Below are 18,602 nucleotides of genomic sequence, written 5' to 3'. Positions count from 1 at the left end.
GTACCCCCTGAGCTCGTGTCTCTAGCTGCATATGTAGCAGAAGATGGCCTAATCGGCCATCACTGGGAAGAGAGGCCTCTTGGTCTTGCAAACTTTATATGACCCAGCACAAGGGAAGGCCTGGGCAAAGTAGTGGGAGTGGGTGGGTAGGGGAGCAGGGTCGGGGGGGGGCGAACAGGGAACTTTCGGGATAGCATTTGAAATGTAAATAAAGAAAATAATAATAATAATAAACAAAAACAATGATAAAATCTCCAAAAAAGAAGTAAATAAATAAGTCAGGTTAATGTGAGTATTGGAGAATTAAAATTTTTACGGTTTATTTATCTTAAAAAAAGGTTTTCTTCCCTTCCTGATAGCTATAGTCATCAAAATGTCTCTTTACATATACAACATTACTAACTAAAAGGAAAATGTATATTTTTTCAAATGCAAACTTATTGACATGTATGCATATGGGTGTTAATTGTATGTGTTTACTGGAAATAAGGCCACATTCCTTAACTGAACTGCCATAGGTCATAAGCTAATATTATGCATTTTTGTAAATAATTGATGTTTTTTAAAAGATTACCAAACACTAATTATTGAAAGCATGAGGCTATAGCAACCTTTAATCCCCATGAACTATAGAAAAGCTGAACACACACACACACACACACACACACACACACATACACGCACACAGAGCAAATCCCCAATCTTAGGAGAAATTCTACTTTTAACTCATCTCCAAAATTCTTAAGGATAGCAAATGGACAAGATTTCTATTAAAATCAGAAAATATAGAAAGAACTGTGTTTAGGAAAGCAAGAGAAGCTTAATTACTATAATTGAAATTTGAAGCTGGCAGCAAGTGTGATTCTTCCTATTTCTGTCGAAAACTTTGGGGTATTTCCAAAATATTTGCTATTGTTGGTTGTAAACACAGCCTTGTGGGTGCTGTAAGACAGGGACTAAGAACCAGTTGACCTATACAATGCGCAAAATGAAAGACACTGTCGTCTTTAGAATATACATTTTTCTGAAACAGGTGGAATTAATGATTAGAGAGGAGCACTCTCTTTCATGTCTCTTAACTCTTGACAGAACTCACACTATTTGAATAGAAATGTTTCAGAGTAAATTGAATTTTTTTTTATGTTGGAATCTTTTGCACTTCAGATGTCGTATTTTTAAAATGCCATTTTGCAACATGAAAGATGGAAACCATTCATTAAAGTGATTTGGAAAGTTAATTTAAGAAGATGGACATCCACACGTATGTACACCGAGTATTTAAATAATACATTGCAGTTGAGTCTTTTCAAAAACCTTCTCAAGCCAAATTTCAAAAGTTGTTTTTACATTTTGAAATAAAATTAGTATTAATGAAAACTTGAAAGTATAACAAAAATTACATGTTTATTAGCAACTGAAAAACAAACTGCAGAGTTGCTCCTACAACAGAACAAATAGCACAACCATTATAGCCAATAATACAATCATCATAACCAGTAACATAACCATTATAACCAACATCATCTTTCGGCTACACACTCCACTGTCCCCCTTCAATTGGAGTTTATCATTTCAATAATGTCCCAGTAGCAGGAATCTCAAATAAGGCTCACAGGATGCTCAGCGCAGCCCCTGCTTCTGTCTCCCTGAATCTGAGTTCTCTCATTTCCTTTTAAAGAGGGCAGACCAGTTGTTCAGATTACCCTGTCTACAACTATCCAGTTAATACTTTCAGACTATAGAAACTGGCAATAGCAATGCTGTATCGTTCCCATTGCATCTCTATATGATAAATGGTGTCATTTTGCTCTGTTACTGGACCTACTACTACCTTGCTTAAGTTGTCTTTATTAAAGGCACACATTTCCACTTTTCTTTTTCAAACCATGACTGAACTGATCTATCCATTCTGTCTACATTTTTACTACTTCTACCCATCAGTCTTCATTATTGTTGGAGCACTGACCAAATTACTGCTGAAATTGTTGTGTTACATGTATCAATTTCACTCCATGGTGAAGGAATACTTTTTAATTTGATTGGAATTTTATTTATAAACATTAATGTTGAATTATTATTTAATTAGGATTTATTTTACTAATTGAATAAGTTATAATAAAATACTACCTTTGCTGGGGTTGGCTTAACAATTTTATTGTGGAAGTTTGCTACCATACTCAAGTTCAGAGACAATAGTTTAAACAAACCCATGAACTGATCACAAAACTTTAGGCAGATTTTCTTTTTTTTTTTTTTTGTTTTTTGTTTTTTGTTTTTTGTTTTGTTTTGTTTTGTTTTTGTTTTTGTTTTTGTTTTTGTTTTTTGTTTTTGTCTTTTGTTTTTGTTTTATGTTTTTGTTTTGTTTTTTTGTTTTTGGGTTTTTTTTTCTTTTTCTTTCTTTTTTTTTTTTTTTTTTGCCTTTGCTCTGACACATTACCACCGTGCTGCTCCTATTACCAAAGTTTTCTAAAGAAAATCTCACAGATTTCAAAGAATGCTTTAGTAGATATTCTAAAAAAAGAAGGGAATGAAAATCCAATAATTCTAACCCCAATCATGTTCAACAAGATTGACATTCTGTAAATTTTTCCAGTGCTTCAAGTTTAAATGTCTTTGTTATCTAAAAAGAAATATTGGCTTTGATTGTTAGTTCTTTGAAAATTCTGAAATTTGTTAAATAAGAGTTATTCCTTTACCACTGGCATTTCATTTTAATTAAATAATTTTGCTGTCCTGCATATCGACTTGTCTCCTGTGTGCTGTGCCAATGTTGTACCTACCACTAAGCTCTATTGTCAGTGCCTTTTTCACTTGAATTAAAAGGTAGTGCTATCATTTCCTCATCCCCATCCTTTCTCCTAAATTCCCCTCCTCAATTCACAAATAAATGAAAACACGCATAAATACAACTTGCTGAGTCTATTCATTATTGCCTGTATTAGTTTATATATATATATATATATATATATATATATATATATATATATATATATTGCAAGTCATGCAACCACACAACTAGTTTCCTTGATGTTCTATTCAATCACATCTTTTAATAGAATTTTACAAACTTTAATTATATTTAATATACACAAGTCAGGAAATATTCTTTTAAATTTTCCCCAACATTTTTTAACTTATTTTATTAGATATTTTCTTCATTTACATTTCAAATGCTATCACAAATGTCTCCATACCCTCCCCCAACCCTGCTCCCCTGCCCAACCACTTCCACTTCTTGGCCCTCACGTTCCCCTCTATGGGGCATATAAAGTTTGCAAGACCAAGGGGCATCTTTTCCCAATGATGGCTGACTAGGCTATCTTCTGCTACATGTGCAGCTAGAGACACGAGCTCTGGGGGTACTGATTAGTTCATATTGTTGTTCCACCTTGGAGACCCTTTCGATTCCTTGGATAATTTCTCTAGCTCCTCCATTGGGGTCTCTGTGTTCTATCCTATAGATGACTGTGAGCATCCACTTCTATATTTGCCAGGCATTGGCATAGCCTCACAGAGATATCTATATCAGTGTCCAACTTTTTAATGTATGATGATTTTATCCATGTATATAATTTGTTCTAATTAATTTTACCTTCCACATCACTCCCTTCAAATTCCTCCCCATCCTCTCACATTATTTTCCTCCTGACTCTATGTGTTTACTGTTTTATAATTCACAAGTAAAAACTTTATATTTTAAATACAATTATCAAACCTTGCCCAGCATTGCAACACCAGCTTTCATTCTGTATCTTCTTGAAACATTTATTAGTGTCTGGTAGAATAGGATTTTCAAAATTATCTTGTATTTTTCAACTTCAGCCTTGCTGACAGATATTTCTGAAAAAAAATTTAAAAAATTGACTCTTTGAGAGAGTTTCCTGTCTAGAAAGTAAGATCTACATGCTGCCTATGTTTGTAGTCTTGGGAAAGTTCTTTCCAATACCACTCAAAGATAAGGCTTAGAAAATGGTTATTTTCATAGTATATTTTAACCCAAATATATAAAATATATCAATACACTGATATAACTGTTAACTTGATATATACCCTATAACTAACCATCCATACAGCTACCAGTAATACACCTATCTATCTCCATTGATCACCTATTCTTTTCCATGTCCTGAAAGGCCTTTTCATGACAGATATTTGCTTTTCCTGATATTACATGTGCTAAGTTTGGGGATCACGTTGTCTGTATGTAATCAGTTGATGTTGTTCCCCCTGTCTCCAAAGGACATCCTTCTCAGCTCCTTATAGTCTGACAGGCCAGATGCTCTCTTTTAGGAACTCTTCTTCCTCCACTAATGTTTTGTGTGTTACTGCCATAAAGTAGCTACCAAATGATCAGATGCCAGTTGTGACCAGCACATGTTGTCAGCGCTTAAACATTCACCCATATTCTCAATGTGCTTTGCTAACCTCATCAGTTCCCTGACTGCTGGCTTACTTTCCCATTCTCTTTCTATCTCTGCCTCCTGTTGCTGCTCCAGTCTGTCTCTCCTTTCCTGCCTCCCCACCCTTCTGTGAGTCTTCCTGCTGCTGCTCAAGTCTCTGTCTGTCTCTCTGTGCCTGCCTGCCACCTTGTGTGTGTTTTCACCAGATATTTGTTATTAACTTTGGCAACTTTCAGATTCTTTTTCTCCTTTCTTTTAAATTTTACTCTAAAATGAATGGGCGTTTTTCTTTTTTCTTTTTTTTCTATAATTTTTCAATTCTTCTCACTATTTGTCCCTCCTTCATATACTGCTTCTGATATTGTTTATGCAACTCCTGTTTTTATTTAGTATATGTTTTGGTTGTAATTGCTTGATTTCTGTTTCTATCACCTCTGTTGATTCTTTAGAAGTATTTCTCCATGCTAACTTCAGGACTGTGTATCTATCCTTTTGTTGTAACTGATCTGTCTTTTGGTATCTTTCTTAGAACTATTTTATTTGATATAACAATTATTTAATGATTGTAGCTTTTCTCTCCATTGTTAGCATGTTTCACTGTCTACCAGGTTTCAGTTACAGAATTTATGGTATCATGTGTGTTAAAATTTGGCAACATTATGGGGTCCATTAGCAGTTTATTGTGCTGTCTTGTTTAGTTGTGCATGTACATTCTCATATGTGAGCTCTTGTGGCCATCTATGTCACATGAATTATGGGAGGACACAGCTTAAGGTCAGGACCCAGTCTACACCTTTCTGAGTCAATGGGCTAAGTGGCAATTGGAGAAATTGTTACAAAACTATTCTAAACCACATTCATTTTCTGCCAGTTCAGTAGGCAGTTTCTGTATCAAGGGATTCTTTCTTATTAGATGCTGTTCTAGGAAGAAAAAAAAATATATCCTTGGATTTTACAAGGACCATCTCTGGAGATTTAGAGAAGAAAATAAATACCTGAAAAGGAAAGGTTTTGAAATCTCTTTGCAATAGAGCTTTAGCCCAGCAGGCATAGGGAGGCCTGAGTAACCTGATTTCTGTTCAACTTGGTAATGACTCTGTCCTCACAGTGTCTGTCCATGTGATCTGAGTGCATCCATTACATGCGTCCTATGGATCCTATCTGTATCACTTGCACTGTGTTAATGTCTCTCAATAATCTTTTTCCATTTGAACAGCCTCATATTTTTCATTATTTTCTAGCCCATTTTCCCTTTAGGTATATTTTTGTGGCTTTCTCTAATTTGCACTGTAGAATGTGCTGCAGAGAGCTAAGTTATTCCTTGTCCAAAACACAGGATGTCTATTGCTGCTTCTGTGAAGAGGTGATTTGCCTTCTCAGTGGGTTGTTTACTTTAGTAATGGCAGCAGTAGTAAACTGGCCCTTAGAATGTCAGGTTAGCCAAATTTTTAGAGAGATTTGTTACTAAAATTCAAAGTATAATCATGGCCCTGTTGGAGTGAAAGTAAATAGATTGTGTGGGTGTATATCTATATCTATACCTACATCTATATCTATTCAAATATGGGTATGGAATAATACACTAATATGTATTATGACATACATATATTCTGGACCTGTTCTTTGTAGACGTTGTTGTGTTATCTGAGAGATTGTAGTGTAACTGAAGCAGTGGTTCTCAGCCCTTGCTCTGACTCTGTGCTAATTGGCTGAACTGATGTTGTTATGGTACATCTACTGCTGTTTCCATCAAAAAACTGCATGAGAAGCTGCTTAAACAAAGCTAATCTTCATAGCAGCAACAAGAGCTATGGGAAAATTCACCAGAGGAACACAAAGAAAAGGCAAGAGTGATTGGTCACATTAGTATTTTGTTGTGCAGTAAAGAGAAGGCTTTAGAAAACAACGAACACCAAATTAATCCATCGTATGTACAGCATTTTTGAGAGTGGAGAGATGTTGGGTTATGGGGTGTCCCTTGGTCTGCCCTTGGAGGTGTGACTGGAGAGGTTTGACTGCTGGAGCTGGCTCAGGGGGTCCCTGTAGGGGGGGCTGGGGCTGTCTGGCTTTCAGGCTTTTGAGCACCCAGGTCCCACTGGAAACCAAGGAAGAGCTGTGAATGGAGTGAGGGCCCAAAGGCTGGGTCTAGCCTGGGGCAGAAGGGGCAAAGGGAGAAGAGCTCCAGCTGGTCCTGTGGGGAGGAAAGAGTATTGGTTTGTTTGGTGGGAGGCTTGGTTTGGTGCAAGCCATGGCTGGGAGCACTAAGAGGTCTTCTCAGAGAGATTAGTAGCCTGCTCTTTAGGCAGAGGCCTGTTCCATTCTCCCCACTGGGGATCCCAATGAAAAGAGACAGTCCATGGTTTTAAGGTACTTATTGTCATGGTAGAGAGTGGCAATGAGTAAAACTGTAACCTACTTTCTCAGGGCAGGCCTGAGGTTAAATAACTTTTGCAGGGAGGAGTGTCTGGGAGGGAGAGTTTATTGGCTATGCCTCCAGGCCTTTGGGTACCTCCTTAAAATGGAGCTCTGTCTTGAGGCTACATGACCACAGGTGATGTTCTCTACCTGCAGAGGGGCTTGAGGTGTTGCCCTTAGTGTGACTGATGGCCACAAAATTATGGAGAGTTGTGGCCGCGTGTCAGAAGCCTGCTGTCCAAGAGCATGGCAAAACACCTCAGGATCTCCTGGGTTTCCAACCTTAGCTCAACCAGAAACCAAACTTCCTTTCACGGTGCTACAGAGGGACAGCTCAGTTGGTAAAGAATTTGCTTCAATGGCAAAAAAAATCCAAGTTATATCCCCATATACCTCTTAAAGCCTGGTGTGCCAGTGCCTGCTAATCATGCTAGTGCTAGAGAGGCAAAGAAATGTATATCCCTAACGCTCACCGGCCAGACAGCCTAACTTCCTTCAATTGTCTTAGTTAGGGTTTTACTGTTGTGAACAGACACCATCACCAAGGCAACTCTTATAAGGACATTTTATTAGTGCTGGATTGTAGGTTCAGAAGTTCCGTCAGTTATTGTCAAGGCAAGAACATGGCAGCATCCAAGCAGGCATGGTACAGACAGAGCTGAGAGGTCAGCATCTTCATCTGAAGGCTTCTAATGGAAGAATGACTTTCAGGTAGGTGGGATGAAGGTCCCAGTGGTATACCTGTGTCCAACAAGGCCACCCCTCCTAATAGTTTCACTTCCCGGGCCAAGCATATACAAACAATTGCATTTCACTCCCTGGCCCCCAAAGGCATGTTCAAACATAGCATAATGCAAAATACATTTGGTCCAACTTCAAACGTCCCCCATAGTTGATAGCTGCCTCAACTGTGTTAAAATTCCAAAGTTCAATATCTCTTCTGAGATTCATCTAATCACTTAACTTTAATTCCTAAAGCAAGACAGGAAGCCAGCTGGGCAAACAACAAACACATCTCCATGTCTATTGTCAAAGCAATCTTGAGATTTCCAACTCCTTTTTCATCTTGGTTTATAACAACAAACTTCTTTCTCCTGTGCTATTTCCACTCCCTGTTACCAACTTTCCTCAGCAGATAGACCATGGCTCTGACATCTTGAATATCTTGTGATCTCCCAGGCAAATTCAATATTACAGCTTCTTGTTTCACTGTCTGGGATCTATCTACACATGATCTTCTGGGCTTCTCCTAAGGGCTGGCTTCACTTCCCCAACTCTGCCCTCTGTAGTACTCTAAGCTCAGGTTAACTCACTACACTGACATTGCTGTTCTTGGTGATCATTCCATGGTACTGTCATCTCCAATACACTGAGGTCTTCTGCTGCAACTAGGCTTTACCAATAGCCTCTCAAAGGCTCTCTTTATGGTGCCAAGCCTCAACTCCTTTCCATTTCCCCTTCAGTCCTGGGCCATTAACTACAATGGAGTCTGTACCTTCAAAAATGGCCTTCCATGGCCTCTCACAGTACCAAGCCTCATCTGCTCTTCATGACCCCTTCGTGCTTCAAAGCCAGTATGACCTGATTGACTCTTACATATTACCAAGTCCAGCTATAGCACTAGGTACAGCATTTGCTATGTCTGGAACACAGTTCCTTTGTGATCTCAGAAAACACAACCCAAAAGAGTTTACCTCTATGATACTAGTGTATTCTTTCATGAATAATTCTTAGCTCCAGCTAACCAGCATCAATTGTCCCAGTAGTCTTTTTTATTTTTTACTCTAAAGCCAGAGCCACATGACTGAAGATGCTGTGTTCTACTGCTTGTTGGGGCTGGACATGGCCCCCTTATTCTATTACCAACTTTCTGTTTTCCAACTCCCTCATTGCCTAAGCTTGACTTTCCTGGACCTTGCTCTGTAGATTGACCTTGAACTCAGAGGACTGCATTGCTCTGTTTCATGTAATGCTGGGAATAAAGGTGTGTACCACCAAGCCTGGATTTTTATCTTTTCTTTACCTAGAACCTGCTTTTTCCCTGCTGGCCTTGAACTTAGAGATCTGTTTCTCTTTGTTTCCTAGGATTAAAGGTGTGTACCACTATGCCTAGATCTAATAAACTTAGCTTGGTAGGATCTTGCCCCAAAATTACTTCATCTGTTACATCTTAGAACATAGGATTCAGTTCCATTTCACTTCTTGGTTTCCCTTTTAATACTTGAACCATATATGTGATACTTTTCCTTTCTAAATTTGCTATGCTTGTTCAAAATTCTCTTCATGAGAATTAACCAGAAAACACAGTCTATGGTGGGTGTTTCTGAGACTTCCTTTGTCCATGCAATTAATATAAATCTCTTTACTTTAGACTCAGGTAAACCAACATACCACAAAAATAGTCTCTGGGCCACATTCTGGAATTCTTCTCCACTGAAACCTCTAGGGCCAGGTCTCCACAGTTCAAATTATATTCAGCAACAAAGTCTTAAATATTCCTACTAGGATAGCCCATTAAGCCCAACTTAAAGCATTCCACTGTTTTCCAAAGTCCCCAAATCCACATTCCTCCAAACAAAAGCATGGTCAAGCCTACCATAGCAATACGCGAGTAACTGTTACCAACTTCTGTCTTAGGATTTTATTGACATAAATAGACACCATTACCAAGGCAACTCTTACAAGGACTACATTTAATTGGGACTGGCTTACAGGTTCAGAGGTTCAGTCCATTATTGTCAAGGCAAGAACATGACAGCATCCAAGCATGCATGGTACAGTGATAGCTGAGAGTTCAACATCTTCATCTGAACACTGCTAGTGGAGCATTGACTTCCAGGTAGCTAGGATAAGAGTCTTAAGCCAATGGCCACCATGACACATCTACTCCAACAAGGCCATACATAACAGTGCTACCTCATGGGTCAAACATATACAAACCATCACAGGAATCAATATATATTTGATATATAGTAATGAAAAACAAAGAAAATATTTCATATTTGAATCTTACCTTTTTTCAGTAGAAGAGATAGTACACACATTTTACAATCTCGTAGAATTGTAAGAGGAATAAAATACCCTGAAATGTTTGGAAGTTTGTATAATCCACATAACAAAAGTATATGTAGAAAATGTAGTTGTGACGTTACCAAAAAAAAAAAAAAAAAAGTTTACATTTGTACAGGTATATTTTGTGTGTGAAAATAACACCAACTATAGGACCTGTCTTGACAAAACTGCTCATTCTAGAAGTACATACATCTGTCAATGTTGTAAAGTGGAACATTTCTGGCTATCTCCATAGATGACTCAACAATAGATGACTTCAACATCTGCTTATGGGAAAACCTCTTAGCTAAGTAAGAATAGGAGTGAATTTCTTAATTTGATAAAAGGCATTCCCAGAAACATATATCAAGAATGTTTTAAAAGATAAAATGTTAAAAACATTCTACTTAAGTTAATAATAAAAGACAAGGATCAAAGAATGCTGGTTTGGCCCCATTTTTGTCTGTCTGCATGGGCTCCAGGACAAAACAATAGGTTAAGGAGATTGCTTAGTGGATAATATCTGTGATCTCTTCCTTTGGAGGCAGAGACAGGAGGACACCTGGGTTTTGCTTGTCAGTCTGTCTAGCCAGGAGGTGAGCTTCAGGTTAAAAGAGAGAAGTGAGAGACCTTGTCTGACAGTAAAGAGAGACTGGAAAGACTTCTCAGCAATTAAAAGTCGGCTAGAAACAGGTCATTGGTCAAACACTTGCCACATGAGTGTAAAGAATGGAGATTGTATTCCCAGAACCAAGTAAAAAGCTGATTGGGCATATTGGCTTATTAGTTTTTTCTGCACTTGGAATTTACAGAGCAAACTGGTGAAACTAGTCATATCATGTAGCGATGGGCTCATCTGAAAGCACTTATCTCAGTGATTAAGGTAGACAGTGATCAAGGAAAAATTCCTGCTATCAACATCAGATCTCCCATTTCAGGTACACATGGTATGTGTGTGTGAGTGTGCAAGTGCACGTGCCCACACACAGACACACACACACACACAGATACACACATACACACACAAACAAGCATAGTCATCAGACACATAAACATAAAAATCTATAAAAGAACAATAGAGAATGATACCATATGCCAACCTGTTGTCAAACTCTAGTTTCCACATGTATACACAGAGGTGTGCATGCTTATGTGCACAAGAACATGTGCACAGATACTTATACATATGCACATAAAAGAGACAAAAGAAAAAAACAATTGTCTTCCTTGAAAATTACCCAAATTAAGAACTCCGTGAACCCTGTGTTACCTTGAAGGATAGGTAGAAATGTTCTTATAAATGAACAGTACAAAATTAAAGAGCATTCTTATTTGTAATATAAATTGTTAAAATTTGGGTGGTGAACCGGGCAGCATATATGGACTGGTCCAAGGCCCTCTACCCATATAAAGCAAAGGATGGCCTGGCCTCAGTGGGTGAGGATGTGCCTAATCCTGAGAGTCTTTAGCCTGGGGAAGGAGGAGGAAGCTTGGTGCTGGAGAGCCTGAATTTAGAGGCAAGGGACAGGAAGGATGGGAAGAGAACCTGGGGGGGGGGGGGGAATGGGAGGGGCACTCCAAGTGGGGGTAACAGCTGTGGTATAAATAAAGAAAATAATTTTTAAAAATTGGTGAAATATGTATGAAACCATAAAAATAAACTCAGTAGTAGCTTTACAAAACTCTTGAGGAGAAAATGTAAAATTCTATTGACAGACATAAAGGCACATGATAGCAACTAGGAAGTATATATGCTATGGTGAGGACAAAAGAATGAGTATCATTTCCTCATATAGGTTTATGGTTGCCTTGCTACCCCAAGGAAATGTCTCCTAATAATATTTTAATGAAACTTAAAAAAATTATTACTAAATTTCAGATGAAAATAGCAGTTCAAAGTAATCTATGGAGACAATGTGACTCTAAAACTATGTTAATTCAAACACTAGTGCCTAGGTTAAAACAAAACATACAGAAAATCTAAAATAAACCCATAAATATTAGAAATCTACATGATTGCAGTTTCAAAAAAAACAAACTATTCAATAAATTATAAAGTAACAATTAAGTTTCAACAGTCCAGCACCTGGATCAAACCTGAAAAATCCAATTGTAGGGTTGCACATATTTAAGAGCATGTGAATTACCTGTAATTAAATCATGAAACTGTTTCCACCTTCCTTCAAATTTTTATTATGCTTCTTTATTCATTGGAAGGAGCACATAAGAACCATGGAGTGTGCACAAGGACATAGGACAATGTCCTGAAACCAGGTCTCTCCTTCTACCATGTGGGCTACAGGTACAGAATTCAGATCACCAGTCCAGGCAGTAATTACCTTTGCCTGCTGAGCCAGCCAAGCCCAAACAAAGTAACCCAACCCTAAATTATCAACTCCAGTCCCTAGGGATTCAGTGCCTTCTTCAGTTCCTTCCTAGGGATTCTTTTGTCCTTCATGGGCAGTGCACACACGTGGCACACAAAAACACATGCATGCAATACATAAAATACATAAAATATTTTAAACAAAAAGCAGAGAAATTAGTATGGATTTATTATACAATCTCTAAAAATAAGGTATATAATATAAAAATGGAAATTAGAGATGTTAATTTGTAAAATATTTTATATACTCTTTCGAAATCTTAATATAACAGCGAATCCCACAGAGAAAATGTGTGTTGTCCTTTTCTGAAGATAGGAAAGTGTCAACTTTTACAGAATCAGTTGTATCTTCCCTTTATCCTCTGTCTCTTTTTGCAAGGTGTAACTTTCTCAGCAACAGAAACAATTACCTGCTTGTTCTTGATTTGGAGCTTGTGCTATAAGAAATATGAGGTATGGAGATGTCTCTCCATGGCTTTCAGAAGCAGGAAGCAAGCAGTAGTCTCAAGGTCATCATGAATTAACAAACCTAAAACAGTGTCTGTCTAAAACATTGCTAATGCTTGTCAACAAAAAGTGTAACTTTAGCTATGTGAGAAAAATTGAATTTTATGGAATTATTTTGCTGATGGTACTCAATAAACAAATTCTAATATTTAAAGGGGAACACACACTAGAATGTAGAAAAGTAAGTGTTTTTAATTTCTTCTTTTACAGAAAAGAGAACTGTCAGTTTGCAGGTACAGACAGTCACAAAGTTTAAAACAGTGTCTAATGTTGTTGGATATCTAAGAGGCTTGACATCACCAGGTAAGTATGGTTAAATAGTTATAATCTAGTCCATAATTCATATTAAACACACAAACTTCTCCTCTGTTTCATAATAATTTCAAAGTGAAGGTCAATATCATACTAAATATAATATATATAATATAAAAATATATAACATATGTATATATATGTCTAATTATATGTATAAATACAGACATATACACACATACAGACACACATATATATATATATATATGTATATATATATATATATATATACATATATACACATTTATATATTCACATACACATATATATGTAACCACACACATATATACACAAACACATACACACAGAGAGACAGAGGTTTAGATGACTATAAGAATGGATTGGTGTGAATGCTTAAAATATTTTTCTTTCCTACAATACCATCAACAATAAGCATTAGACGACACAGTATTTTAAGGTCAGAGAAAGGAAAAGAGGTACAGTTTATATTTGTGCTCAATTGGTATGGCAATAAATAGGCAATATTTTTATATTACTTACCATGATATTATGATTTTTTTAGTTTAATGAAAGAATACTTTAAAAGAAAATACCATAGGTTTTAATGATGTACTTTTTGAAAACAAATCAAATTTGTTCTCAAATATGGTCTCAAAGCAAATCCTTCTAATGTTAATCTCTGAATATATGTTTGCCCCATAGTTCTGCTCAATGTCTGTAATTTTTATTGTCAAATGTTTTTATGGAAATGATTATCTGTTTATATACTAAATATTTTACTACTTATGGACTGCTGAAGGAATCTTCAATTTAAAAATAAGGATAAAGCTGGGCGGTGGTAGTGCACGCCTTTAATCCCAGCACTTGGAAGGCAGAGACAGGTGGATTTCTGAGTTCTAGGCCAGCCTGGTCTACAAAGTGAGTCCCAGGACAGCCAAGGCTACATAGAGTAACCCTGTCTCGAAAACCAAAAAAAAAAAGGGGGGGGGTATAAATGTATTTGTTACATATATCAATTGACAGATTCAAGCTGGCAAACTCTATATCATCACAAAGCTGGGCCACAAATCATTACATATAGAGAGTTTACAACTGTTTTATTCTGTGAAACTTCTATTTATTATGGAAAGGGAGAGAGAGAGAGAGAGAGAGAGAGAGAGAGAGAGAGAGAGAGAGAGGGAGGGAGAGAGAGAGAGAGGTGGGGGGGTGGGATCATGGCAGAGGACAACTTTTGGGAGTTAGTAAAGTCCTCCCATCACAGGTTCCAGGGATTGACCTCAGCCTATCAAGCTTGTGGGCTAGCTAACAGCTTTAATTCACTCAGCCAATCTGCCATCCCTAGAGCACCATTAAGGTTTTATTGCACTCAAACCACTTCTGTGGATATGACTGGGACACTTATTCAATTTCTCCTTGGAGAATTATTCTTCTCCATGGCACTAGTTAAATTGACCTAATTGCTGACCCAGAGAATTTTGAAATCAAGTTTTATTTCCTCCCTATTTCTTGACAGCCAACTCTTAAACATTTCATGCAGTGTACTTAGGCTCCATAGTTCCTTTATTGTACAACCTGTCATCAGGAGCATCCTTAGACAGAAACACAAATAATCTTGGAAATCCATATGCTTATATTTCACTAATTTATGTGTCTTTCACTATAAGCAAGTTCAACTATGAAAATATTTATTAACACTGTTTCATTTGTAACTCATTACAGGAAAACACACAGTTGTACAAAAAGTATACTGAATTCATGCTAAAGAAACTTAAAACTACCAAACAATTGTATGTAAAAAATTTTGAATTCTATGTAAATAAAATAAAATAAAATAAAATGAAATGAAAAGGTTACTTGTTTGTGAGATTTTATTTGCTGATGCTAAAACCAGAAACAGACATTGTTAATTTATTCAGAACACAGCCCATCTCCAGCAGAACTTTCAAACATTAAATTCTTGGGCATGTGTGAATACATGTTTGAATATATAATAATATAATGTTGCATATAGTTTATATCCTATTACACATATCTCAAGCAAATGTTGGAAGATTGTATTACTGGTTGTTCTAGTTCAGTACTGAAATTTTAAGAGACTCTATACCATTATAATTCTTATAGCCACCGTTCTCCGCATGTAGTCAAAGGATTAAATTATGACAGATACTTTATGTAAAATGCTGTTCTTATGTATATACTAAGGGTAGGGGTGCCAATATTCAAATTCAGAAGTCAGAGGACAATTTTCAGGTGTCATGTGGGTTCCACAATCAAACTGAAGTCACTGTTTTTGACATCAGGTGGCTATACCCACTGTGCCATCATGCTGATCCCTGATATTTAGATACATGGAACATCTCATAATAAAGCGATGATGAAACTGCTCTTTAAATAAATTCATAGGGTTGCTTGATCAATTAAAGCAACCTTGGTTGCTGCTGTGAATAACATCAACTGGGGGAGAAAAAGACAAGAGTTATCTCTGAATCTATATTTTGATCCTATTTTAATGGTGAGACTAGCTAGTGAAAAATGGTGAAAGGACCATATCCATGAATCATAGAATGTTTTCTACAGGAACATATAATGAACTGTATATGACCACATGAAATAAATTATGTGAAAAGTTAAATTATCAGTAGTCCTGTCTTGATGCTAGTGAATCTTACTTTCTTTCAGAGAATGTAGAGGGTTTAGAAGCATAAATTGAAACTATAAATATATCCCTAAATACTTATTTTTTAAAGAAAGTCTATACATTTTTAACATACATAGCTCTTAAGTCACCTCCTTTAGAGATGTGTTAATAGCTCATCGCTGTTCACTAAGCATACAGGCTTTGCTTGCTGTGCACTTCCCACTATGATGCTGAAAAATGTTAGATAAGATTTTCTTTGTGGTATATTTGTATACTTCATTAATTAATATTCATTTTGCAGAGGACAGTAATATGGATCTAAGCTTTGGATTCATAATTGGCTTTAGCAGCTGCTTCTACATTGATATACCCAGATGTATGCATCAAGGCAGGGGGTGGAAAATGCCAAAGTGGTATTAATTATTAGAACAATTTGGCTTAATTGTTGCTTGCTTGTGCCATAGGATTATTGAAAAGTCATTAAATTTATTGTCAAGCTTTACATTTTGTTTTAATGGCTCTTATTTCCCTCTCTTTCCAGACCGGTATATTATAGTTGGCAGCCACCACCATGCTGGATACAGTTATAAAGGGCAAGAATGGGCCAGCAGTACTGCAGTCATCACAGCGTTTATTGAAGCCATGATGTTAAGAGTGAAGCAAGGATGGAGACCAGAACGCACTATTGTTTTCTGCTCGTGGGGAGGAACACCCTGGGGCAAAATTGGCTCCTATGAATGGGGAGAGGTGAGATACAATCAACAACTGCACTTCCTTCTTTTCTGTTCTTTCTGGTGCTCCGCATTATTTCATAGTCTATGTATTATAGCCTAACACTATTGAAGGCAAAGAAAATAATGAACTTCTCACAAGGCCTCAATTAATGTATCTCCGTTGGTATAAGACCAACTTACCTATATACCAATTACAATAATGCTTATTTTATCATGATACTTGTACTTAGAGGATAACATGATAGGGAAAGAATATTACACACACAAGTACAAATATCTGTTTTAGCAAACAATATTAAGTACTCACTACCATGATATGTTATCAAAGCAATGAGAAATTGTATGCAAACATTAAAGTCCTCTTTCCTCTGTCTACTCCATCAGCCCTATCAGTCTACCCTAGCTTTCCTGCCTTCTTACCTACCTACCAGGAAGAACTTGAATCTTAATCCAGAATTTAAATAAAGTCAGTAAGCAATTGCAATATTTGAGGTGAAACATTTCTTAGAATAGCTGTATGTCAGGGAGACATAACATTCTTGTAGAATGTGACAGTGAATATACTAATGCTATACAAATATGATTGTTAGCACTGTTAAAGTCACATATTTTGTATAATATTATTATTATTTGGAAAGAGATGTAAAGAAAACATGTAAACAAAAGATCTATGTAGTTTTGAATGGAACACATCTGTTTACTATCTTTGTGAATAAAATATTATTTTGTGAGAAAAAGTATGATTAATGGGAATTATGGTCATAATTCTCTCTTAAGTCCTCAAGAAGGATAAAATGCTTATAAAGATTAAGGAAAATATCAGTAAGGCATAGAAAAAAATAGTAGAGTTAGAAAAATATTTCAGTGGACAAGCGAACATACTATTTTTCAGAGGACTGGGTTTATTCCCAATACTTAAATGACAGCCCACGACTCCCTGCTATGCAAGGTCCTGGAGTTCTGATGTCATCCTGTGATCTTAGAGGACAGCATGCATGCTCATGGTGTATGCACATACATATACACATTCACACACATGAAATTTAAAATAATCTTAAAAGAAAAAGAAAAAGCCTATGTACTTTTTAATAAGCAAATAGTCTTAAAGCTTAACAGGACTCACAAGCTTCATGTGAGACAATTTACATTTATGCAAGTGAGCGGTGAGACACTCTGTTCCAAAGAGTGTACTTCAAGTCAAGAAATTCCATTGCTTTGAGAACTTCTTAAAAGTCCTGGATGAAAAACAGTAATCCAGAAACAAAGCTTTCAAATTTATTTCATAACTTCAAGATAAGTACAACTTAAAAGCAGTTTGTACTTGTTAGTGATATGTGCTGTTTTAAATAATTACAAAGTAGGGAAATGGTGATTCAATTCTCTAGTAAATATTAAGGATATATTTTAAAGAATGTTTTTAAACAGCCACCATTAGGTCTACAACTTTCACAATCTATTCATATTACTATTTAATTAATAAATGAGAATAAACCACATTTAAAAAATAGGTTTCTCTCACATTACTTCCTAAATTAAATAGCTTAAACTCAAATTTCTAGAGAAGGGTATTACAAAATAATTCTTCTAAGTATTTACTTGTCGGTTCACATAGGCTGAAAATTAAATAATATGGATTTATATATATGGGAACAATTTTTACAAATTATGTGAATATGTTTGTGCCTTGTAAAATATAAATTAATTTTTATTATTTTGTTAATGCTTTGTTTCTTTTGACAACTCTGTAATTTCTCAACAAAGACTAAATATAAAAACTACTATGGTACATGAATCCAAAAGAAGAACTTACTTATATATAGACAAACTAAAAAAATAGACTCAGCAGATTGTATTTATGTATTTGTTCAAATATATATCAGTAATAATCAAAGAAAAATAGGCTTTCAACTTAAGGTGGATGAGAGTCAAGTGATGGCTTGGAATAAGGGTACCTTCGAGAGGTAGAGAGATGTGTTTGTATACACACATATACATATGTGTGTATAATGTATATTGAATATATACAGAATATGTAGGTCCCTCTAATGTATATGTACATGTAAAATGTAAAACTGATCAAAGACAGGCGTTTAGTTGCTTTCTGATCTCTTTTTTTTTTTTTTTTTTTTTGTGATTTGTTTGTTTTTTCGAGACAAGGTTGCTCTATAAGGTCCCTGGTGATCTGGCCCTGCTCACTC

The 18,602-nt window shown here is 36.2% G+C and overlaps 1 protein-coding gene across 1 annotated transcript in view; it reads left to right on the top strand.

Moving 5' to 3' along the window:
• Nucleotides 1-18,602, top strand: part of Naaladl2 (N-acetylated alpha-linked acidic dipeptidase like 2) — a 686,844-nt gene that overhangs the window by 325,612 nt on the left and 342,630 nt on the right. The window contains exons 7-8 of the mRNA XM_029538072.1: nucleotides 12,970-13,062; nucleotides 16,212-16,417. Coding sequence (XP_029393932.1) covers nucleotides 12,970-13,062; nucleotides 16,212-16,417 — 299 coding nt within the window. The remainder of the gene's footprint in view (nucleotides 1-12,969; nucleotides 13,063-16,211; nucleotides 16,418-18,602) is intronic.

This window comes from Mus pahari, chromosome 4 (genome assembly GCF_900095145.1).
Source record: "Mus pahari chromosome 4, PAHARI_EIJ_v1.1, whole genome shotgun sequence".
NCBI lineage: Eukaryota > Metazoa > Chordata > Mammalia > Rodentia > Muridae > Mus > Mus pahari.
This window is presented reverse-complemented; position numbering and strand designations above follow the sequence as displayed.